Here is a 24887-nt window from a genome sequence, read left to right as displayed (position 1 = left end):
CACTGGTGTGATGTGCTGAATTAGCAAATAGTGGTCAACCCATGTTTGCCAATCTCCCGGGCCCATCCTAGTGAGGGCCTCTTTTGCAGATCTCACCATTCTCTCTGCCTGACCATTGGAGGCCGGATGAAATGGCGTGACTAGGGCATGCCTGATTCCCTGAGCTGCTAAGACTGTCTCAACTTGCATGGCCGTGAATTGCGGCCCGTTGTCAGAGGCCAGGACGTCGGGCAGGCCGTGGGTGGAGAAAAGTCTCTGTAGTACCTTGATGTACCTTCTGCCATAGTGGAGGTCATCAGGACTACCTCTAGCCATTTCGAGTAGGCGTCCACAACTACGAGGAATGTCTGACCATAAACTGGGCCAGCAAAGTCAATGTGCACCCTAGACCACAGTGCTTGAGGATGCTCCCACTCCTTAGCGGGGGCCTCTGAGGAAACTGGTCTAGACTCCTGGCACAGTGTGCAGGTAGCCACCCATTCTTCAATCTCCCTGTCCATGTTAGGCCACCACACATAACTCCTAGCCAAAGACTTCATCCTGACAATTCCCGGATGCCCTACGTGTAAAGCCTCTAATACTGCAATGTGCAGTTTGGGTGGAACAACTACCCTGTTCCCTCACAGTAAACAGCCATTTACAACAGATAACTCATCACGTTTGCTAAAATACATTTTGAAATCAGCCCCAACAGGCCCCTTGGGCCACCCCCTCCACACCCAGTTCAAAACCTGTTTGATGGTGGAGTCCTTTGCAGAGTGACGGGCAACATCACTGGATGAAACAGGACCAATCTCAAGGCAGTCAATGAGGAGGACTGGCATCTCGGGGATAGGGTCAGCAAGAAGTTCAGGCAGCGGGAATCAGCTCAAAGCATCGGCGTGCCCCAAAGTGGTGCCTGGTCGGTGGATGAGACAGTAGGAGTAGGCAGATAAGAAGTTGGTCCATCTGGTTATCTGCAGTGATAATGACACTGGGGTAGGTCAGTCCCCAGCCAGCAAACCCAGTAGCGGCTTGTGGTCTGTAATTAGTTCAAAATCACGGCCATATAGGTACTCATGGAACCTTTTTACTCTGGCCACGGCAGCCAAAGCCTCACAGTCCAGCTGGCTGTAGTTCCGCTCGGCAGCGGACAAGGTCCTAGAATAAAAGGCTATGGGAGCCTCGGTTCCATTGGGCATGCGGTGGCTGAGGATAGCGCCGAAGCCGAACTGAGAAGCGTCGCAGGTCAGCACCAATGGCAGGGTTTGGCTGTATTGTATTAGAAAAGTGTCCGCCAACAGGAGTCTTTTTACCACGGCAAATGCGGCAACTTCAGCTCTGCCCCAGGACCACTTTGTGTTCTTTGCCAGGAGACGGTGTAGAGGCTCAGCAACGGTGGCTTTCTGTTCTTCAGGGGAAATTTCCTGACAGTTAGAACAATTAATCAGTGGAACAGCTTGCCTCCAGAAGTTGTGAATGCCCCAACACTGGAAGTCTTTAAGAAGATGTTGGATAGCCATTTGTCTGAAACGGTATAGGGTTTCCTGCCTAGGCAGGGGGTTGGACTAGAAGACCTTTAAGGTCCCTTCCAACTCTACTATTGTATTGTATTGTATTGTTTAAGAAAGACGCTGTAGAAATTAAGGAGCCTGAGGAACGTCTGCAGCTTGGTTTGATTGTGAGGTGTAAGGCATCCTGGATTGCTTGAATTTATTGGATGGTCGGGTGAATCCCAGAACCGTCGATTAGGTACCCTAAGAATTCAACCCTTGGCACGTTAATTTGGCATTTTTCTTTTTTGAGACGAAGGCCTTTGTCTCTAATTCTAGTCAAAATTGTTCACAAATGTTTGAAAAGTTGTGCCTCATTTGCAGCCAATACCAAGATGTCATCGGAATAGGGGACGACTCCTGGAATCCCCTGCAAAAGCCGTTCCATGATGCTTTGGAACAGTCCAGGGGCAATACTAACACCGAATTGCAGGCGGTGGAATTTGAATGCACCCCTGTGCGTCACAATGGTTTGGGCCACCGCTGTAGTACCATCTACAGGCAATTGTTGGTATACCTGCGCCATGTCCAATTTAGCAAAAAAATTTCCTGGGCCTAAAGAATGTAGTAGGTGCTGTACAATGGGTACAGGGTAAGAGCTTTGTTGCTTTATTGATTGTGCATTTGTAGTCTACGCAGATGCAGACAGACCCATCAGATTTGACAGGTGTCAATATGGGGGTCTCCCAGCATACGTGATCAATCGCTCTAGGATTCCCTGGCCTACAAGCTTGTCAATTTCCCTATCAATTTTGGGGCGGAGAGCAAAAGGTACTCTCCTGGGTTTTAGCCTTATGGGGGCTATATTGGGATCCAAATTAAAGGAGATTGGAGTCCCCACATACTTACCCAGACCCATGCCAAAGACATCCTCGAACTCCTTAAAGATGGCTTCGGCGCTTTTGTCTTTCAAGGCGTTGATAACGGTCACTTCTAGGCCCAGGGCTTCGAACCAGTCAAGCCCCAGGAGGCTTTGCAGGTTGCTGCTGACCACCGTCACTGGGAGTTGGCCACTGAAATGCTTGAATTTCACCCAGAAGGTGCCTTGGTCAGAGGTGTGGTAGGTGACTCTAGTGTCGCCCTCTGAGTGCCATGGTGGCTTCTGCCAGGCCCCTTGGTTGGACCTCTGCTGGCGGTTTGGTGCGCTTCTTGGCTGCCAGGTAGTAGCAGGCAGTTCGCTCTGGCACACCTTGGCGATGTGCCCCTTTCGCTCGCAGCACTGGCAGGTAGCATCGCAGAAACGGCAAGCCGATCTTGCATGGTCTCCTCCACAGCTAGCGCAAGGTGGGAGATGCAGTTTGAATTTGCGCGCCGGCTGGGCGCAGCTACTGCGCATCCGGCAGCTGTCATCTTCCTCGCCTTCTGAGCTCTCGGCCTCTGCAGCCTCGCGATGTATGCGTGTACTCTTTCGCACATCTTGTGGAGCGCTTTGGCGCTGCAGAGTTTCAGTGGATTTGACGGCCAATTTGGACGCCCTGGCTTCGTCCAAGGCAATTTGTAGAGTGAGGTTAGATTTAGCGAGTAACCTCCTCTGTAAATTTATGTCCTGCACACTGCATATAATGCAGTCAAGAATAAGTTCATCTAGGTCTCTGAACTCGCAGTATGCCGTGGCTTTTCGTAGCGCCACAACGTACTCGTTGATCGATTTGCACTCCTTTGGGTTCCGAATTTTAAATTTGTGCTGGCGAACATGCTTGGATGGCTTGGGGGCACAGTGGGTCCTCAGTGTCTGCTGGAGCACGGACCAAGAGACCGATTGTAGCGGCGTTGGTTCAGAGAGGTCTTTCGCCGTTTCGAACACTTCCCGGCCACAGTATCCGAGGAACATGTTCTTCTTGCGGCCTTCAGAAAGGCCCATGAGGTTATTGGCCTCGAGGAAGCAGACAAACCATAGCATATATGAGTCCCAGTGCTCGGTGACTGGGTCATACAGAGTCGGTGGCGCGTGCGTGGCCATTTTGTGTTCTGAGGGTGTTTTGAGTTTGCCGCTCAAAATGGCTGCTCGAAGCCGCGCTGAGCTCCGGGCTGGATGTACTCGTTGGATTGCTACGCTCTTTTTGGTTCGCCTAGTTGCCTTCCAATCCCACCTTCGTCACCAGTGTTTGATTGAGTAATGGAAAGGCACACAAGGCTAAAGGCAACAACTGCTCTTTATTAAAGTACAAGAAGTAAGAACAATCGAGCGAAGGTTGAGTCTGACAGCAGCCATTTTTTAGGGAGCTGTCAGACCGTCAGACCAATAGGATTAAACCTCTGTTCCCGCCAGAACAGAGGACCTTGGTGGAAACCACTGTAGTTGATACCAGTATCTAACAAACACTTGGTATGAACTTGATTCTGCACCGCTGTTAATTGCAGCCTAGGTTTGCATTGGCTTTTTTGGCAGATGCAGCGCACTTTGGCTCATAGTTCAGGGATTGTCCATTAGGACTCCAAGATCTCTGTTGCAGTTACTACTAATGAGCCAGGTACTACTCACAGCAACAGCAACACAAGGCAAAGCAGGATGATAATTGTTCCTCCTCACACACCTCTACTACCCAGTGACCTACCATTGAGAACCCACACATATGAAGAGCCCACTTTCTTTCTGATCAGGCATGATCATGCATGACGTAGGAGGCAATGTCCAGGGAGGCAGATAATCCAGTTTCTCCAGCAACCCAAGCCAAACTGGCCCAGAAAATGGAGAGGATACCGTTTGTACTTTGGCACAATCAGTAGTTGCCAGGCAGATTCCATCTTAACCTTATCTTCATTAATGTCAGTGAGACATTGTAGATCATATGCCTGGCAAAACTTGCACTGGGAGAAGTCTATGGAGATTCTCAGTCATCCGGGTCATGGTTGTCCCAAAGGTGCTTTTTCAGGAGGCAACTGGACTTTGGTTTTTGTTTTTTCCTTTAAAGACTGCATAGACTGCATAGACTTTTAGCATTTCCAACAGCCCTCCCAGTGAAGGGATACAGGGCAGAAAACATCCTGCGGCCAAGAAGGCTCCACACCCATTTGCAGGACCCTGAGAACACAGATAAACCTCCGGGTGGCCTCAATGACTCTCTGAAAGAATGCAAATGACCAGCTGTCTGCAAGGACTATAAATACTTCCATTTCTCACCATCCAGTCAGAGTTGAAGAAGCTTCTTGGATGAGAAGCAAAATGTCTTCAAAGAAAAAACAAGAAAGTCCAATTGCCTCCTGAAAAAGCACCTATGTGATAGGAGAAGAGGGACGTTAGTGCTTTCAATCTGGACAGCTGAAGACAAATATAAGTTGGCTGTGCTTCAGGGTGGAGAGGGGATAACATGGTCAGGAGACCATCTCCATACCACATGAATGGGACATGAAATGAGCCTTCATTGTATCATGAGAACACAGCAAAAGTGGAGGCACACAGATAAGCTAGCAGCCAGTTGACAATAGACAAGTGCCTGAGATCCATTGAAGTAGTCTGTGAATTTATAGTATTCCATTTGTGCATAGTATTTACAAAAGCCCTTTAAAAGGGAAAGGAATATTATTGTGGCCTTCACTGGCCCCTAGTGGTGAACAGAGGCCATTACAGTTGCAAAAAAAGCTAACTGCCAGCCATAAACCACTTGCCTAAATACATGCAATACAAATCCCGCTTTGGGACTTTTTTAGAAATTGGGGGGAAAAGGATAAAAACCTAATATATACACTGTTTATATCATCTCAAAAATATATGGGAATATCTTCAGGGAAGCAAAAACCCAGAGGAGCGAGGACTGAAATAGATCAGCCTAATTCATTATTAACAATGTTAATACTTCCACCTTAAGCAGTTCCTTCTGTTTAGCTCAGGAGAACAGTAGGCACTACATTTTTAGAATGGCCAGGAATACTTCTAATGCAAATCTTCTCAATGCATGTTACAAATAAACATTCCAGAATGGTGGACAAAGGAACTGCTTTTCATAGGAAAGACAAGTACTGGGCCTCCATCATTACTTTCCCTTCAAGCATCAGAATTTGTTTTGCCCCCTGCTCAACCAGGAGACCCTTATACAATTGGCTGTCCAGTCTTTTCTTAAAAACCTACAGGGATGAAGCACCCACAACTTCTGAAGGCAAGCTGTTCCACTGGTAATTAATTGTCCTCACCATTGGAAGTTTAATTCCAGGTCTCCTTTTTTGACACAAGTATTGTGGCCCGCCAGTGGCCAGCACAGCTGGCAGCAGAGTCAGACAGTGAGGAGGTTGGGGAAGAACATGGGCCAGTCCTGGGGACTGAGGAAAGTTCACTCGAGGGCTGTGTGTTAGAGGCAGAGAGGGAGCTAGAGAGCAGTGAGGCAGAGGAACAGCTGGAGCTTGTTCCCAGTGTGCGCATGCACAGAGCTGCCAGAAGACAACAACTAAGAAAGCAGGGTCGACTTGGAGGAGGAAAGCCACACCTTGGAGGTGATTGGCCCCTCCCATAGGAAACAAAAGAGGAACGAATGGGGAGTGGGCTTTTGCAGGAAACAATTCGTTCCTTCAGTTGTTTCAAGAGTGGAAAGTTCTGTTTATGACTTTAAGAGACTCTGTGCCAAGTTTGCCTTGCCCTGCATTTGGAAACTAGCTATCTGGCAGGTCTCCAAACAAGATAAGGTTCATGTTGATAAATATTCCTTGGAAAGACTGTTTGCTACGCCTCGCTGACTGTGAATGAAAGGAATTCGCAGTCGTGTAAATAAAAGGGGTTTTGCCGGGACCAAGGGACTCTGCTTCTTGCTTTTTAAGGAAGAGTGGGTCAGAACACCTAACTCCTGAATGACAAAGAAGACAGAAAGCTTGTACTGTTAGCAAATATTTATTTTATTTATCTTTTTCATGTATTTATTGCACTTCAATGTTAGACAAAAAATAAATTCTCTCTTTTCTCTGCCTTGCCAGCATCTTTAACGAGTCTTTTGGACCCCCAGCAGTAGCAGTAGCAGCAGCAGCAAATAAACCCCTCTCCATTTTTCCCATTGCAGCAAATATACTTCAATTTAGGGAGGGGACTCTTTGTTCCTACATACATCTCTAAGAAAAAGTGCAACGTTTGGTTTCATTTCAAAGCAGTGTTGAACAGCAGCAGCAAGTATCCCTCCCACCCTGCAAAGAACACCAAATATTCCCCACATCATGCAACAGGAGGGTGATTCAAACATGCTATGGGAACTCCTGTAAATGGGATGGAAAACCTGTCATATATCAATGTAGAGAACCAGGCAAGGCTGACCACAACCAGACAGGGACACTGGGAGATCCTACTGGAGAGAAGAGGGAGTCTAGGATCCTCCTCTCTTTTTTTTGGTCATCTCCAAGTCTTTTAAAAATATCCCAACATGGGTCCGCTTCTTTTTTTAAATTTGTAATTTGATATGGGGAAAAATGGTTCCTAGGTTGTCAAGGGCTAGAGCTCTCAAAGTCTATTAAATCCGTGCATCTGCAGTCCCATCTTGTTCTGAGCACAGAATTTGGGGTTACAGAAGTTAGCATCCTGAGCATCTCCACTTTCATTCCGCTTCTATTTGTCGTGGGAAAATACATTTTCAATTCTTTCAAAGTTGGGCTTCGGCAAAACCCGAAGCCCCAAATACACATCAGAGTCATTTCTCCAATGCCGTGTCACAATCGGGCATAAATAATAATAAAAACAAACCAACCTAGAGAGTGCAATTGAATCTACACACCTATGTGATCCTTTGGTGCTCTAAACCACGTACATATTGCATGAGACACTGATGTGCCATTGTGATGTACAGTCTCAGAAATCCAGAAAAACCATAGAATTTTTAGAGATCAGAGGATGAAACTTCAGTATTCAACATAGCTTCCAGTGCCACCTTCACCTTCACTAGTGGAAGCAGAATAAATTATGCAAAATAAACAAACACGGCATCTGTTTAAGTTGGATAATCTACTAGGTCATAATTTACACATTGCTTGGCACAGAATCTGGTTGCTTAAAACAAAAGTAATATAAAGTGCAAAGAACACACCACTCCCCAAGGAAGGCAGTCTACCATGAATGGGTGAGTTAGTCAAAAAACTCTTGGGTTTATATGGGAAATCTATCATAAAAGATGGTGCTGAATAGAGTAAGAAAGGCAGCTTGGAGGGGGCTTGGGATTCTTGGCTCCATCCTTAAAAAGGAATGGGATTTGGAATTAAAATGAGACGCCAAGGGTTTCTAGGATAAAATCTCTCAAACTTCACCCTTTAAGGGGGTAGAAAAGCACCAAAGTCCAGAAGTAACCAGAAAAGCTGAGCAGAAAAGTATTCGGAGTGTTTGCTCTGCTTAGCCCTTTCTTCCTTATGGCTGAACCTTATAGAGATGGAAGGAAGACTGGCTAATCCAAATCTCTTTCTCTCTTCCAATAGAGGTAGTCCTCAACTTACGACCAGAATTGAGCCCCAAATTTTTGCTGTTAAGTGAGACATTTGTTAAGTGAGCTTTGGCCCATTTTACGACCTTTTCTTGCTATGGTTGTTAAATTAATCACGTGTTTGTTAAGGGAATCTGGCTTCCCCATTGACTTTGCTTGTCAAAAGGTTGCAAAAGGTGATTACAGGACCGCAACCATCATAAATATAAATTAGTTGCCAAGCATCTGTCACTAAATAAACTGTTGTTAAGTCAAGGGCTACCTGTGGCTCTTTTGAATCATTCAACTACGATCACTATCCCTTGCTGAGAAACTAGACTTCCGATCAACTGACAGCATCTCCATAGCTTTCCTCCTCTTACGACTTCTCTCTAATTTGCTGTAGACGCAACAGAGAATGGAGAGCAAATCTGCCACAAACTGGTGGAAGACCTTTTGCATTTTTGTTTGAGATCCTTATGAAATATGGGTTACCTAGGCACTCATACCTGACAAGATGAAAGAGAATTGGGGCTTTGCTTAATCGGTTGCCGAGATGAGACGGGGTGGAAAACTTAAGTAGTTCTAGTTCCTATTTGATGAGACCATCTACTTTGTTAAAACCTCTTTGATGTTTGTGTGTGCGCACACACTTTCTGAGAACAGCAGCAAGGGAACAGAGGCTAACAAAGGAAAAGGGGGGGGGGAAAGTCTTGAAATTGGGGCTACACTAGTGTGCAGATTAAGGAAGCTAGGTTTGGGAGTAACTGCCTTACCAGGTGGTCCTACATTTGTCCCACCCTCAAGAGCTACCAAGGATTACTGTTATGTACAATGTAGCTGGTGCTTTTTTATATACAGGGCAGAGCCTCAAAACAACACTGTATGGAAATACATGTGTGAATATATGCATGCGTGTGTATACACACCCACACCCGTTTAGAAACAACAGATGCGTCCAGTTTGTTTGCCTGATCTCTCTTGGCACGTAAATGATCTTCAGTCTGCATTGTGCTGTGGAGAGCGCTATCTGGGAAATGCATCCTTCCTCCTTTCTCCCATCTCTCTTCTCACTGGATCTACTCCAACGAGCTGCCAGGGGCCATAGGCTTCCTGCCTTTGTCGTGTCCTTTCTACACCTCTTATTTCATCATTACAGTCATTTCCCAAAGAGCAACATTTAGTCCGCTGCAGTAAATTTACTTGATGGTGGGGTTTCTTTTTTTTTTTCTTTCTTTCCTAAAAAAGTCTTAGGGGCATGTGAGATCGATGTGCTGGAATTAAGGGTTGATCCAGAAGGCAAGAGGTTTCTCTGAATGCTGCTTGTTGAGAGTTCTCAGGTCGGGGAGACGGAGAAGCAGCTTGGGGAAAAGCGTGGAGTCATCTGGATGCTTCTTGATTACCACAGTTCTCAAGGCCCGGATTAAAGTCTCCTGAAGAATTTCAACAGCATCCACATCAGAGATCCCGGAGCGATCTGGGAAAACCAAAACAAACGTGTTAAAAATTAAAACAGAGAAAGAAGACATGGAAAAGAGGGGAGTGGGTTTAGCTGTCTTGGAAAAATGACGGCATACAGGTATAGTCCTCGATTTACAACCACAATTGAACCCAGACATTCTGTTGCTAAGCATGACAGTTGTTGCCCCGGTTTTTAAGGGAATCACTTAAGTGTTAATTTAGTACCACCATAGTTAAATGAATCTGGCTTCCCCATTGACTTAGCTTGTCAAAAAGTTGCAAAAAGTGACCCAAGGACACTGCAACAGTCATAAATATGAGCCAGTTGCCAAGTATCCAATTTTTTTTTTAGGGTTTTTTTTTCAACATATGAACATTTCATCTTTCCTTAAACAGTGTGTCATCTGGGCACAAATAACTGTGCAACAGCTGTCAGCATTTATAACATCATTCACATTAATATTAATTCTCTAATCTTAAAATTGTAGTATATTAAACAATCGAACATTATTAACCTATTCATTTTCCTCTTAACATATCTTCTAATAAAAATACAATAACATTAAGCATAATTATCTTCCTCATCATAATACAAACACTTATCATCTTATTTATACCTCTATCTTAACATATTTTCTATTCTTCTTTAATCTTCTTTATCTCCAATTTTCCTTTTTATTCTCTAACCACTGATAAAATACTTCCCATATCATGTAATATTCAGTTTGTTCTTTCTCGTTCATTATTAGTGTTAATCTATTCATTTACCATATTTTTCAGAGTATAAGATGCACCTTTTCCCCTCTAAAAAGAGGCTGAAAATCTGGGTGCGTCTTATACATCGAATACAGCATTTTTTTGCCTCCTGAAGCCCCGCCCCTTCACGAAAATGGCCGTGCATAGCCTTATGGAGGCTTTCACACAGCTCCTGGGGGCTGGGGAGGGCAGAAATAAGCAAAAAAATGGGCCTTTTTGCCCCCCATCCCGCAGCCCCCAGCAGCACTCTATAAGCCTCCATAAGGCTACGCATGCAATTTTTTTGACAAAAAACAGCCTGTTTTCGTGAAAAACAGGCCGTTTTTTGCTCATTTTGCCGCGCCCCCCCAGGAGCACTCTGCAAGCCTCCCCCAAGGCTATTCATGCCTTTTACTTGGAAAAAACCGGGCCCGTTTTCGCAAAAAAACAGGCGGTTTTGGGGAGGTTTGCAGAGTGCAAAACTTTTTTTTCCTTTCGGAAAGCTGTTTAATTAGAGTGGTTGATGAGAATTACAATGGTCAAGTGCTGTGCCAGCAGAAACAAAGTTTTAAGTGCTACAGGTTGTCAGCTATAGATAAATACACCTGGAAACATCTACCTACCTACCTACTCTCTCTCTCTCCCTACTGTATTACTCTCTCTCCCTCTATCTACTTATATACCTACCTACCTACTCTCTCTCCCCCCCCATCTACTGTATTACTCTCTCTCCCTCTATCTACTTATATACCTACCTACCTACGCTCTCTCTCCCCCATCTACTGTATTTCTCTCTATTTTTCTCTCTCTATCCCTCTACCTACCAACCTACCTACTCTCTCTCTCCCTACCTATCTACTGTATTTCTCTCTCTCTCTCTATTCCTCTACCTACCTACCTACCTATCTTCACTCTCTCTCCCTACCTACTGTATTTCTCTCTATATATATATTTCTCTCTCTCTCTATCCCTTTACCTATCTACCTACCTAACTACTCTCTCTCTCCCTACCTACCTACTGTATTTCTCTCTCTTTCTCTCCCTCTCTCTCCCTCTATCTACCTCAATTTTACAAGCATTGTTACAATGTCATAAAGTGAGTAATCATGGTCCTTAAGTAAATCATACGGTCGTTAAGCCAACCACATGGTCCTTATCTATATCCTGCATATCCAAGGGGCATTTTTGGTTGCAAACCAGCAAAAGTCATAAATCACAGTCACATGACCATGGGCCCCACTGCAACCAACCAATTGTAATTTGGCCAAGCACCCAAAATCTGATCACTTAATCAATGAGGAGGGGGAGATGGCAATTGTAACTTTAAGAACAGGTTGTAAGTAGCTTTTTTGAAGTCTGTCATAACTTCAAATAGTCATTAATTGATCAATCATAAGTCAAGGACTACTTGTACTATTTCACTAGATTGTCAATATCAAACAGTTATTGGAAATATCCTATTATCAAATACATAGAATACAAAATGGGAAAGTAATCTGTGTTCTATATAAGAGGATGTACAATGCAGGGTATATGCATGCATGGAACATAACTAGAATTACACAGTATATCTAATTATATTATATTGCATTTTACTGTTTTTGACCCTTCACATTCTGTTTCTTCTAGATGCACAAAAAGGACAGAATATACTCTTCTGATAAGCCTAATACTTGCTGGACTTCTGAAATTTGCATGGGTATTTCTCACACACTTTCTTGCTCACTGGATAGAGGAATTTTAGCGGAATCCTAAAAAATTTAATCTTGTACCCATTACCATAGCTTCAGCATAAACACAACTGCACCCATATTTCTAAATGGCAGCACCATTAGGACCTGCCTTTAAGTCCCTATGCTGGGAAAACTTTTCTTTCAATGATGATGTTTTCCTTCTCATCAGAAAATGTCAAAAAAGCAGCTCAGTTGCCTTTTCCACTGGGATGCACTGGGGGACTGTTTTTGTCTCCCCAGGCTCCAACCAGATTTATTTCTTAATTCATGCTTCCTTTTGCAGGCTTCTTCCATTATACCAAATTAGGTTCCATTCTGCTTCGGTTACAGAGATGATCTTACTGGCAGACAGACTCCAACTATGAGATCCTCCATTAAGGCAGGTAGCCCTCGACTTACGACAACTATTGAGCCCCAAAATTCCATTACTAAGCAGGGCAGTTGTTAAAGAGAGATTTGCCCCGTTTTACGATCATGTTTGCCATAGTTGTTAAGTGAATCACTGCAATTGTTAAGTTGGTAACATGGTTGTCAAGTGAATCCCCATTGCCTTTGCTTGTCAGGTGGTTGCAGAAGGCGATCACATGACCCTGGAACACTATACGCCAGTTGCCAAGCATCCAAATTTTGATCATGTGACCATGCAAATGTCATGTGACAAATGATCATAAGTCACTTTTTTCAATGCTGTTGCAACTTCGATCACTAAACGAATGTTTCTTAAGTTGAGGACTACCTACAGCAGTGATGATGAACCTAAGGCATGCATGCCAGAAGTGGCATGTAGAGCCATCTCTCTGGGCATACCAATCGTTGTCCGTTGCTCTTCCAGGTTCCAGCACGCACATACTTGCTGGCCAGCTGGTCTTTGCATGCGTGGAAGCTCCAGAAACTGGAAGAGTAGCTCCCTGGTGCACATACGTGCTTGCAGGAAGCTGAGCTTCCGGTTTCCAGTGCATGCATGCACACCGGCCAGCTGGTCTTCAAGCACGCCAGAAACCGGAAGCAGGTAACCAGTGCACATGTGCACGCTGGGAACCGGAAGCTCAGCATGCATGTGCTGCGGAACTGCTCTTCCAGTTTCCACTGCTCCCGTTTTGGCACATGGTGCCTAAAAGGTTCCCAACATTGACCGACAGAGACTCCATCACAGGATTACAGTAGAGGAGGAAGGGCTTTAGCAAAAGCTACAAGAGCTCTTGCAACAAGTCTGTCTCTCTACGCAAAGCCTTAGTCTGGTTGTATCACTATAACAAAACTCACACCCACCTGCTGAGACAAGGACCACAGCCATGAAGAGGGCCATCTCTTGTGCATCTAAGCCCAAGGAACTGAGCTTCTCGCTGAACTCAAACATGGCATCCAGCAGAGAGCCCATGCCCATGGAACGCAGGCTGCCGAGTGAATAGGTTTCCCCACTCAGAAATGTTACTTTCTTCTCCTTGGGGCTGAAGAGGGTGGAGAAGCGCACCATCAGCACCTAGGAAAGGACGGATGGTAGAACAGAGTCACTTTAAGCAAAGAAACATCTTTTTGACATTCTCGACTGAATGAAGAAACAACAAGCAACTCATAATTTCCCCACAGCAACCTTGTTATCATCTGCATCTGAAGAACCACAAAGAAATTTGAAAAAAATAATAATAATAAGGTGCCCAGCCTGGAAAAGTGAGGCAGTATCTAACATGTGTGCTGTTTACATCTTGGGAGCAAGCCAAAGGCCTAACCAGTAATCTAGTCCCAGTGTAAAATTGGTAAAGATTTATAGGTAGAACTTTCTTGTCCCTACTTGTGTTTTCCATAGTTGGGCAATTCCTGGGACACAAGAATGCTATTTGGAAAGAGTTCCAAATTCTGAGAAGAGAGTGTCCTAATTATAAGAAAAATTCCCTATTCCGATAACAAAAGCAGCAAGCATGCAGTCTGCAGGGAGGTCTCAGCTTCAGCTCCCATGAAACCTTGCCAACAAGAGGTATGTTCTCCAGATGATAGCAAAACTATTTGACAATTAAAAAGCCATTCCATAACTTTGATACTGTGGAAAACAAACCCATCCCAAAAAGAGCCATATATCTGTGCTTCCTCATTCTTGCTCTGTGCCTTCATAGCTTATCTACAAAACAAAAAAATCATGCTGAACACTGTTGCAATGCAGAAAAGAACTTGAGGCTAACTAAGGGTTGCATCAAACGTTTTTTGCATAGACCTCGGGGGGGGGGGGGAGGGTAGCTGTCCACAGAAAAGATGCACCCAGCACTGACCTGGAAAGTGCCCGCTTTGAGGAGCATGACTTGATCCTGCTGGCAGAGCGACTGGAAGCCCGGGATGCTCTTGGCAAACTCGACCACCTCCTGGACAGCTGGTGTGAAGCATTGTAAGAACTCTTCCCACACTTGCTGACTGCTCTTGCCACTGCCACAATAAGGGGTGGCATTCAGAGGACAAGCCTACATGCCACAAAAGAGATTGACAGAAAGAGGTTATGTTTAGTCAAACAAAAGCTCAATGCAAACGATCCATTTTAACACTCAAATGATAATTTTATTTAATACTTTTAAAAGTTGCTTGTTCTCGCAACACATACACACAGGCTTTGTTACTAGAATACAGAGTAAACTAGTTAAACACAAAGGCGCATCCAGATGCAATGAAAGGATAGAACTGGTAAAGGGATAGGAGGAGAGGAAGAGAGAAGAATGATAAAAGGGTAATTTGCCTTTGTAATTTGGAAAAAAGAATATTTGTAACTTTTTTCTTCTTCCAGCCAACGTCATTTGCAAAACTCTCTCTCTCTCACACACACACACACTCCAGTGGGATAAAAAGATTTTTAAAAGTGTCTTGGATTACTAGAAAGCATTGCTGGAAGGTAAAAGAGGCCAATTTGCCATTTTTCACTTGAAGGTCTTCCCATATGCCACCATTTCAAACAGTTTTAACAGTGAACTCAGTAGCTTGCCAATGTGGACCTGCCATCAACAACTAATTGTCATTTTTAAACTGTATTTGAGAAGTGGCCAAAATGTTTTCATTAAAGCAATGGATTGGCTCAAAACTTTGTTCAAAAAAAGAAACCAGTCAAATTTTTCATGAACTCAAACAGATGAGAAAACACCAGACTTGCAATTTTATTTCTTACTTTTCTTGGTAAAACTAAGAGCCACAAACCATTGTTTTGCTTGCCAAAATCAGGAGCTATTTTGCATTTGTGGTGGCAACTGTCTGTGGTACACAGCTCTTCACCTTTACCGATTGATCTGGCCACAGCCATTCCATCTGGAGGGCACCACTTTTACTATTCAATCCTGTAGTTCATGTTTTTAAAAATTAGAGCAAGAGCTATTCCTGACTTAAAATAGGGGCAAGGATAGGAATTGGCAATGGGAATCACAGATACCTTGCAGAGGTGGTATTCAGCAGGTTCTGACCAGTTCTGGAGAACCGGTAGCGGAAATTTTGAGTAGTTTGGAGAACCAGTAAATACCACCTCTGATTGGCCCTGCCCCCATCTATTCTCTGCCTCCCAAATCCCAGCTGATCGGGAGGAAATGGGAATTTTACAGTATCCTTTCCCTGCCATACCCACCGAGCCACGCCCACCAAGCCACGCCCACCAAGCCATGCCCACAGAACCGGTAGTAAAAAATTTTGAATCCCACCACTGATACCATGCCAGCTTGTTCTGCCAATCCAAAGATACAAGAGAGAACAAATTTTGCATTCTCATTTCGACTGCACTACCGATACTTTACAGCAGGGGGATGTCAAGGATTTGGAAATCAGTTTTCAATTGGCAAAGCTGATCTTTTTAATCAGAGATCTAAGGCAGCAGACCCAAATCCTTGCTCTGCAGGTTTTCCTCAATTGTAACATCTAAGATTTTAAACTTCTGGAAAGAAACGCAACGTGGCTCAAGCATTAACCAGCAGAGACTCAACAGAGTGCCTTACTATTACAGCTGCTTTTTGGCTTAGTTCTGGTTGACCAGACATTCTCTGGAACAAGATGCCATCAGTCCTCCTGTACTATTTCCCACAATCGTTTGCAGGAAATAGTCCGAAAGGGCGCGTGCAGAGTATTTCAAGAAAGTTGCCTGTACAGGGTGGATATCTCCACATCCCCAGCCACCACTCCCCCAGTATAAGGCTGGCCTACTTACAATGCCTCTTCTGGTGGTTCCCCGCCATGGACAGCTCCTCTGGGCACTTCCCTCAGAATAACCAAAATCAAAGGATGGGTAGCATCCCGCATTTTGCAGATAATTGGCCTGCTGGGTCTGGAAGATCTCATTGCCATAGCAGGAGGGGCTGTTGTCAACATAACAGGATGGTTCTTGAGGGTTGTAGCTGGAGAGGCGAAGAGTGGCTGATTCGTACTGCCCATAACCCAGGGAATGGTTCAGCTGCGGCTGTTCGTTGTAGTTGGTCAAAGGGGCAGCCTCGGCCCCCGGGGAGCTACTACGCCTGCCCAGACGGTCCTGCCCGCTGAGGAAGATGTCGTGATAAGCCCTGGAGATGGCATTTATTGCCTCCTCTTCCTGTGTGTTAGGGCTGGGTGGAGCATCCGCCTCAGAGCTCAGGCCCACATCCATGGGGACCTCATTCAGGCTGTTCATGTAGCTCTGCATCTCATCCAGCAGGCGCTGCTTCTCTCGCTTAGGGATGCGCCCAAAACGCACAGCTGTGGAAGGGAAGAAGGAGCGTGACAATCTGAGGGTCGAGGAGACATTAAGCTGTAACAAGCAGCAGTAAAGTAACTGAACAGGTGGACTTTTCTCCTGTGCCCTAGCCCTACAGGAAGAGAAGCTGCGCCCTAACACGATTGTACCGAAGGAGGCATCTCTAGCTGGGCAAATAAGGAAAACTGCACGATTTGTCAACGTCACTTAATACGAACATGATGATGCTCAGGGAAGCCCACACAAACTCTCAGGCACACACATGTACAATACGGTTGTCTTCTCCAATTTAGCAGGTGGTGGCAAAGCACTTTGTCTTTGTTCATTTTTCTCCAGCAAAGAGAGGAAGGACCAGATCTAGCCCTCCTTCCCAAGCCAGCTGTGCCGCCATAAAGCCAGAATTATAAGCAGATTCTCAGGCCTCTGGGTCACGTACTTGGGAGAGCCACTGTGCCATTAATCAAAGGACACTGCTTGGTCTCTGCATACAAGTGGCTCTTCCCCATCCTTCTCTCCTGTTCTGCAAATTCTGACACAAAAGCATTAATCAGCCCAGGGTATCATTTATCAACCTAGCATTTGCTGACATTGTACCCTTGTAGGAGAATGACTGCAGAGGCAGCACTACAGGCCAAGAGTTGGGATGAAGCTTTTATCCCTCTAAATACATTAACACCAAAGCATGCCTTGGTATCAGCCCAGCCTTTGCTTGTTTCCCTACTGCTCTCTGGCATTTTCCCAATCATTTTAAGCAATGGCAACCACCAAGTTATTGTTCCTTCAAAAAGGGGTGAACAGCCTCGCCAGAACTGGGGACTGCTGTGGTTTATCACACTGTGGAAAGGGAGGACTAAGTATACGGGAGGCAAACTTCTCATTTCCATCATTGAAGAGCTTCAAAACAAATCGTTCTGCCAAAATTCAGTAGCTAAATTTGGGCAGTGCAATTTGGGGACATGGGAGGAGGCAGTTGAGCTGGTTTTCCATTCCAAGGATGAAAACAGGAGCACGTTGCCTTCCAGAGGTTTTCCTCCTTCATGTCTTCTGCCTCAGAGCTGTTCAAGAAAAAGAGAATCCACTTGAATGGCTCTCAGTGTTAGCCAGTGAATTCTAATGTGCTTGAAAAATTGCTCAAAGTCTGGATCATGAAGCAAACATTCATGACTATAGACTGTAATTCAAAGGAATTCATCATAGTTGCCTTCAAGCCTTTAGTTGCAGACCCTCACTGCCGCAGAAGAGGGGCCAACCCTATCCAGATGCTTACCATCTCTTGACATCCCCACCGCCAGACATTTCTTGAAGCGGCAATGCTGGCAACGGTTGCGATTCATACGCATGATCATGCAGTTTTCATTCTTCACGCACATCTTGTAGTTGATGTTCTGCTGGATGCTCCGGCGGAAAAAACCCTGAGGGCCCCCAAGGAAAGAAGAGTGAGGAGATGGGAGGTCAGCCAACAAACGCACACGTGTAAAATGAGTCTACTGGTTTTCAGCTTTCTACTCTCAGATTTGGGTTTTCCCAGATGTGCCAATATGACATCTCTAATAAAATGGAACTTTGAGGAAACTCAAGCCTTGGAGTCTTCTTTTGTTTAGGGTTATTACTTGTGGCCATAAATCAAGAATTATTGGTACTGTAGTTCTTATTTTAGAGAAATCAAACAGCCAATGGAGAATCCAACTTGTGGATTAATAAATTAATCCAATTTGCATGTTAATGGAGAATCTATTAAGTAATTTCTCTTTAGCCCGGGATTGAAACCAAAACTCAGTTTCAATTCAAGTTGCACCTTCCGCCAATAGACCTACCAGTGTAGGATTTTATATTAAGTGTCCTAAATATTTTGGACTTTTTAAAAAAACAGCATAATTGACTCTTTTGAACACTGACTTTGTCCCGAGGACATCAATGGACAGCTAATAAAACAAGCTAGTGGATCATCAAATAAAACAACCCAGAGTTTTCAATGGGGACCGAAGTGACCAGATTCAAATGATCATACTTTGGACCTTTATATGCTGGGAAAGGTAGCAAGAAAGGTAAGAAAAGGATGAGCAGCATCAAGGTTGATGGACTCAAATTATAGTGGTAATGGGTACATTGGAAGACCCGAAGGACCAGATTAAGAAAAGATCATCCTGGAGAAAACCCATCTGCATGGTCACTAAAACTTGACACCACCGCTTTTAGGGCACATAATCAACCAATCCATCTTGAGCATTTCAACTTGAACATAATAGAAACAAACAAAAGAGGAAGAAAGCAAGAGAATGAACCTACCTTACATCCTTCACAAGCATGAACCCCATAGTGGAAGCCTGAAGCAATGTCTCCACAAACTTTGCAAAGCAACACCATCCCACCAGTCTCTGCAAAAGAAAGAGAGGAACTGATCTTAATTCCCTGCCAGGCCCAGGTTTCTGATCCAATCTCCCTCTTCTCTGGCCCAGCCCACTGAAGTAACTTTCCCTAACTTGTCTATGGCTTCTCCATCATTTAGCTCACTGTTGCCCCAAAGGTGCTTTTTCCAAAAGGCAGCTGGACTTCGCCTCTCATTTCGCATCTCATCCAAGAAGCTTCTTCGGTTCAGAACGAAACGTTTTCCAATAAAAAAACCCCAAGGAAGTCCAGTTGCCTTTTGGAAAAGGCATCTTTGGGTTTCCCCAATTTGCTGTCCTCCAAGAAATAATAAAGGTCAACTCCTATAATCCCAGTCAGCATGCCTTTAGGATTATGGAAATGGAAGCTCAGCAAACCTGGAAGGGAAGAGCTCCATCAGAATGGAAACCATGTGAACTTTTATTTAAAGTCACATGCACACCTGTACGGAAAGATTTTGCACGTTGGACTACCATTCAAACACGTTTTACTGACTAACGCACTACTGGCTAAATTCACATCTCACATTCAGGAGAAACCAAAATTCAAAAGCCATGATTCACCATTGTAACTATCGTAAGGGACCAAATCACAATACAGCTTAGTAATGCACGGGAACCTTGTCAATATACTTGCAAAAAGCTTTCGTAAATAAAATAATGCTATGCTTCCAATAAGGAGGGTTTAGAAATTTCAAAGGACTGGGCAGAGATCTATGCCTTCTCTAATGGTTCACTTTTTTTTTTGCTCGAAGCAAAAAGATTTTGAGCAATGGGTGATTTTCAACATTTGATTAAGTCAGAAAATGAGCGCACCCAAAAGGTAAGTAACAAGAGTTAACTTCAAGGAGAATTAACAGTTGTTGGTCTTTCTATCTGGATCCCAAGTCCGTACATACACAAGGGAATGATTATTACGTCACTCCACCTATATTAAATTGAGAAGAGGAGGTGTATGTGGAAAGTCACTTACTTGTGAATGTGCTAGTAGCTCCATTCTGCTTGGTGGCAGGCACCTTATTTGGTGTTGGGGGCAGCTGGCCCTTGCTGGGGTAGCAGATCCCTTCAGGAAACTGGAAGGCTACCTTGGGTGAAGAGGGGGAGCTGGCCTGCTGCGGCTTGATGGCTCCAATCTCGGTGAGGGTCAGCTCTTCTAACGAGGATGGCAGCGAGTGTTGGGGTGAAGACACCAGGTATCCACTGGGAGGGCTGCCTGGAGTGGGGCTGGAGCCAGCTGTTGAACCCACATAGAGGATCACGCCACCTGATGCATGAGAAGAGAGAGGGAAGTTGAACCCAGTGCAGAGCAAGAAATATGACTTTGGCGGAGATATGCAGGAACTATTTACCTAGGCAAAAGGGACTGAAACATGTTTAAAATCCAGAACAATGAAATAGCATTTGGAAGCAGGTCAGGCAGAAAGCTCCCTAATTTACTGAAGTATAAGGAGGAGGAGGAGGAAGAGGAGGTACAGCACAATCAGACTTGCAAGATTCTAGTTATTATAGCCAATCTCAGTAAAAGTAGTTTTATCCTTCCTGAAGAGTTGATTCCTGGTCTGGTCTAGCTGACAACCAGGAACTATGGATGGCACTGCAGAGGGAGTAAGAATCTGCAAACAAAATGGCTGCCTTCCAAGTCAGTGCTCTGGCTGGAAATCTCTGCAAGAGCACACATTTGGGAAAGATAAAGAGCCACTGAACCCATATCCTGTCCAAGGATGACGCTACCCATACCCCACTGATTAACTCACACAATTCCGACCATGGTCTGCCTGAAGCATGTCACGTACTTCAAACTAAATAAAGATAGTCTCTTTAGAGAGAGAGAGAGACGCTGCTACCATCAATCTGATCATCCCACTGGGTCATGGCCTGTACAATTTATGTCTGACTAAAGTGAATGCCTGTGAGGCACATACTATAGCTGGCATGCCAGAGGCCTCCCTGCCTTCATTGCAATTCCGAGCAAGCAGGCAGGCAAGTTGTTTCTGAAACATGACTGGTAGGTTGTGTTTGCTGGATGGGTTATAAGCCTTGCAAGCTTCCAGTAGTATGTTGAAAGAAATAAGACCTACATTTCTAGGTCACTCGTTCAAGAAATACAAGATCCTACATATGAAGGAACGAAGGATATTTCCAAGCAGCAACAAACTACAACTTAACCTTCCTTTCCTAGCTTTGTGTACTGCATTTTCTTCTTCTTGATGGCCGTAGAAGAGGCAGGATCCAAGCACTTGGAAGCTCTCATTGTCTGTGAGTGAGCAGAGACAGAGGATGCAGGCGCTGCTGTGTTGCATTTCCACAGGCCTTCAGCCTGCCTACACAAATGACATTCTTAGTTGGAACACACAGAGGTCAAGAATCTGTATTCACATTATCAGAGAGTGCTTCCGGACAAGGGCTTGAGTATGCAATTCCTGTGAGTTGTTCACAGATCTTGGGGAGTGGGGGGGGGGGATGGGGATGTAAGCAGTCAAGCCACAGCATCTTCTCACTTTCAACCTTCTTGCATTTCCTAGTTTTAATTTTTTAAAAAAAAATAAGGATAATGCAATAATAACTGTGTAGGACAGCTATGAAGCAAACAGATCCTTTTTACTCTTCAGCAGCCATTTAGAAATGGCAAACAAGCAACAAACAACACCCACCCCAAAGCCTGGCACTGCTACAGAAACACAGAAAAACGATGACTCCTTTTCTCCTACAAAGATGGTAGGCCACCAACAGAGTCCAGCCTTTATGCTGCTGAAATGCCACTCTGTAGCAGGAACAAAAATAAGACACTGCTCTGTACCCAGATGGCAACCTTTTCTGCCCAAGAGGGACCCCTGCCATACACTACAAGCTGTAGTACAGGAGATACACAGAGCTAAATTGCAACACCAGCATTTATTCGGCCCTCGTGATTTAAGCCCACCCTTCTTATTCTTGACCCTGGTAAGACACAGTAAACAAGTGTCTCATTTTTCCAGTCTTCTTTCTGCCAACAGGTTGACCTGCCAAACTATATATGAGATGTCAGAGAGGAGGAAGTTGGGAAACTGAATTTGAACTAGGTCACTGCCACCCAAAATTATCATCCCCCCCCCTTTTTTTCCCCCTGAAAAAAATCTCTTCGTGCATGGCTCTCATCTGTTCTGCGGTTATTGCCAAGTATGTCTCAAGGTACAAAGCCAATGACCAGCTGAAAGCATGCAGGCTCCATGTGATTGCTGGACAAGGCCAGAGAAACAGCAGGAAGCATGGCCCAAGAGGCCCAGTCTATAGAAAACTAGGGCAAACAAATGGCACATACAGGCGAACAACCAAACCGCAGAGCTCTGCAGAAAGTCATTCCAGAAAGCAACCCCTAAGCCAGCCTTGGGGCAGAGCTCTTCACCCTGGTTCCCAGGGAGTATTTAAAAAACAACAGGATTATCGCTCCATATTTTTAGATAGCAATCTAAGGCTATTGGATAACAAAGCAACAGCTTGTGATGAAGTTGCAAATAGAGGAATGTCAGGATGGAGGTCCAGCTTGCTCATACATCCAGCCAAAACAAGGAATTAACTCGCAACCAAAATGGGGCAAGTCAGGTGATAGTCCCTTATCTGATAAAGGCTATTAGGTCAGATTTGCAGGCTAACCTGTGCTCCTAAAGCCTCTTCCTTAGTGCCACGTAACTGTAGCCTAACAAGCTCCAGTAAGCACGGGGGAGGGGGACATATGTTCACTCGATTGCTTTTGTTTCATCTCCAGTTCATTGAGGGAAATACCTCAGTCACTCTTAACTGCTCCAGTTTTAAAGTAGCATTTTCTCTCTCTTCTCCCAACACAATATTTAAGTTCACTATTGATGCAGTGGTTAATATTAAAGCTAGGATGTGCTCAACTTCAGGCCTTCACCCCTAGGCTGCTGCAGGCCTCACTTTTCCCTTTTAATCATTGGATGTGACTTGGACTGCAGGCAAAGCCGAACACCTGGCTTCTACCTGAGTAATGCTTAACCGGTATTTTTTATAGCACTTGTCAAATCTTCTCCTTAAAAATACAGGGCTTAGTTCTTTTCTGAGAGCGTGTTGGATTTGTATTTTTTTTAAAAAACTTGAGGCCTAGCCCTATAATGTACAGTTCAATTTAAACCAGGAAACAGACTTCGTTTTTTGCTGTGTGATGTTTGTTCTATCAACACTGGGTGTATATGACAGGTTTTCCACTACTTTTGCCAAAAAATAGGCTTTGTATTTTTAACTGTTTTCTCTCCTTTGGTTATTTGTGAGACTTTTACATGAGCACCAGAACAGTTGCACTTAAGTTGTCCTAAATGGGTAGGGAGAAGGCACCTACTCCTTTTTGCCTACTCCATTCTGGCTCGGCAGCACCTAGTGCCATGCCGATAAATGCTATTTCATGGAGCCTTTCACAATTACATGTTCTACCAGTTCTTTCCAGACACTGCCAGCCATGAGGTCAGAAACTGCCCTCCTTGGTCGTTCACTGCCAGCCAGCGCTACCATTCCTTGGCAGAACAAATCAAGGAGTCAGCTCACTTGTTGACTGCTCCCTCCCACTTCACCTGCAACATGCCTGAGATCTACCAGATGGATTATTTTTAAACACGCTCTCTTTTGCTCTCTTTGAGGTGTGCACGAGGTACTGCACCAAGCAGCAGGAGAACATCAACCTGCCTCAGCCTGCACCTGCCACCCAATTTTGGAGCATCATGATAGGTGGCATGAGCCTATTATTCCCAGCATCTGCCTAGGTTATCCTACCTGCCTACTCAAAGGAGTGGCTAACAGCATGTTAAAGCAAGTCTTCTGAAAAACCTTGAGATTTCAATCTGGCTGAACAGGAACAGATCTAACCATTTCTCCATCCAGCCCAATATTGCGTGCTCTAGGCATTTCTTCAGGGTATAAGCCTGATAGGATCTTCCATATTAACTGCAACGTGAGCCTCCCTAACTAGGGAGATGCCAGGGAAACAAAACATATGCCCTTTCCACCAAAGTTTGACTTTCCCCACAGACTGCTCTCTCTTTTGTTTCTTGGACCCCCTCCCTTCCACTACATCAGTGATGGGATTCAAATAATTTAACAACCGGTTCTCTGCCCTAATGATTTCTTCCAACAACCAGTTCACCAAACTGCTCAGACAGTTAACAACCGGTTCTCCCTAAGTGTTGCGAACTGCCTGAATTCCACTACTGCACTACATATATGTTGCCATATTCTTTTGTTATTTTTCTGCATACAATTTTTCTCACCCCCTGCCTATATGAAGTGGGCCACAGAGGTTTAGCAGAAACCAATCTTCCCCTTATATCTGTGCCCAAACTTAACACACCCACAAGGAACCCACAGCAAAACTGGAAATGTACTTTCCACGTGAACCAAACTTAACACACCCACAAGGAACCCACAGCAAAACTGGAAATGTACTTTCCACGTGAACCTCTCCAGACTCATCTTCCCATTGACCCAAGGGATTTCAGCTGTCTCCACGACCAATTATCACCAGTCAACTCTGTCCTGCAAAATCTCTTGACTTGAAAAACATGTGCCCAAAATAAACAGCTTTTCTTTTCCATTTTCACAGGCATGTTGGGGCTTAAAAGGGCAGCAGCCATTCACTCATACCTCAGTGAGTGCTGCCAACTTTAAAACCATTCTGGCCTTGTATCCAATGAGAACATGCTCAGAGGATGGTTGTGAGGCATCAGGAATCTTTCGGCTTTGGCCTCAAGCCTACATGAACTCAGCCTCCCTAGATTACAAAGATGGCCCAACCATCTTCAAACATACAACAATAAACTCAAATGATGAAAAAGGTCAGCAATAACAAAGCTGGAATACAGCTGTTGGCCTCAGCTTTAATAAGGTGTCCCTTGATTTTATTGTCAGGTTTGCAATGATCAAGGAAGCAAATTGTTCCTTATCCCAAGAATGCCTAAGGATCCGTTTGGAAGCGCTAGAGATGCTAACACAAGAACAGAGACGTAATATTTTCAGTAATTTTG

General features: G+C 44.6%; 1 protein-coding gene across 6 annotated transcripts in view; it reads right to left on the bottom strand.

The window, feature by feature from the left end:
- Positions 1-6335: 6335 nt before the first annotated feature.
- Positions 6336-24887, bottom strand: part of LOC309383980 (nuclear receptor subfamily 1 group D member 2-like) — a 40273-nt gene continuing 21721 nt past the window's right edge. For 3 of the 6 annotated variants that reach the window (XM_081937093.1, XM_081937092.1, XM_081937091.1), the window contains 7 exons: positions 19968-20146; positions 18785-18873; positions 17766-17910; positions 15980-16500; positions 14082-14267; positions 13090-13300; positions 6336-9368 (listed from right to left, as the gene is read on the bottom strand). In XM_081937093.1, the coding sequence (XP_081793219.1) occupies positions 9172-9368; positions 13090-13300; positions 14082-14267; positions 15980-16500; positions 17766-17910; positions 18785-18862 (1338 nt within the window). In that variant the 5' untranslated portion in view covers positions 18863-18873; positions 19968-20146 and the 3' untranslated portion in view covers positions 6336-9171. Of the gene's footprint in view, positions 9369-13089; positions 13301-14081; positions 14268-15979; positions 16501-17765; positions 17911-18784; positions 18874-19855; positions 20147-20636; positions 24257-24887 lie in introns of those variants that run through there. The other 3 variants (XM_081937089.1, XM_081937088.1, XM_081937090.1) reach the window with 2 other exon arrangements.

Source organism: Natrix helvetica, assembly GCF_964273705.1.
Source record: "Natrix helvetica genome assembly, chromosome: 1".
NCBI lineage: Eukaryota > Metazoa > Chordata > Lepidosauria > Squamata > Natricidae > Natrix > Natrix helvetica.
Note: the sequence above shows the minus strand (reverse complement) of the source record. Positions and strands in the feature narration are given on the sequence as shown.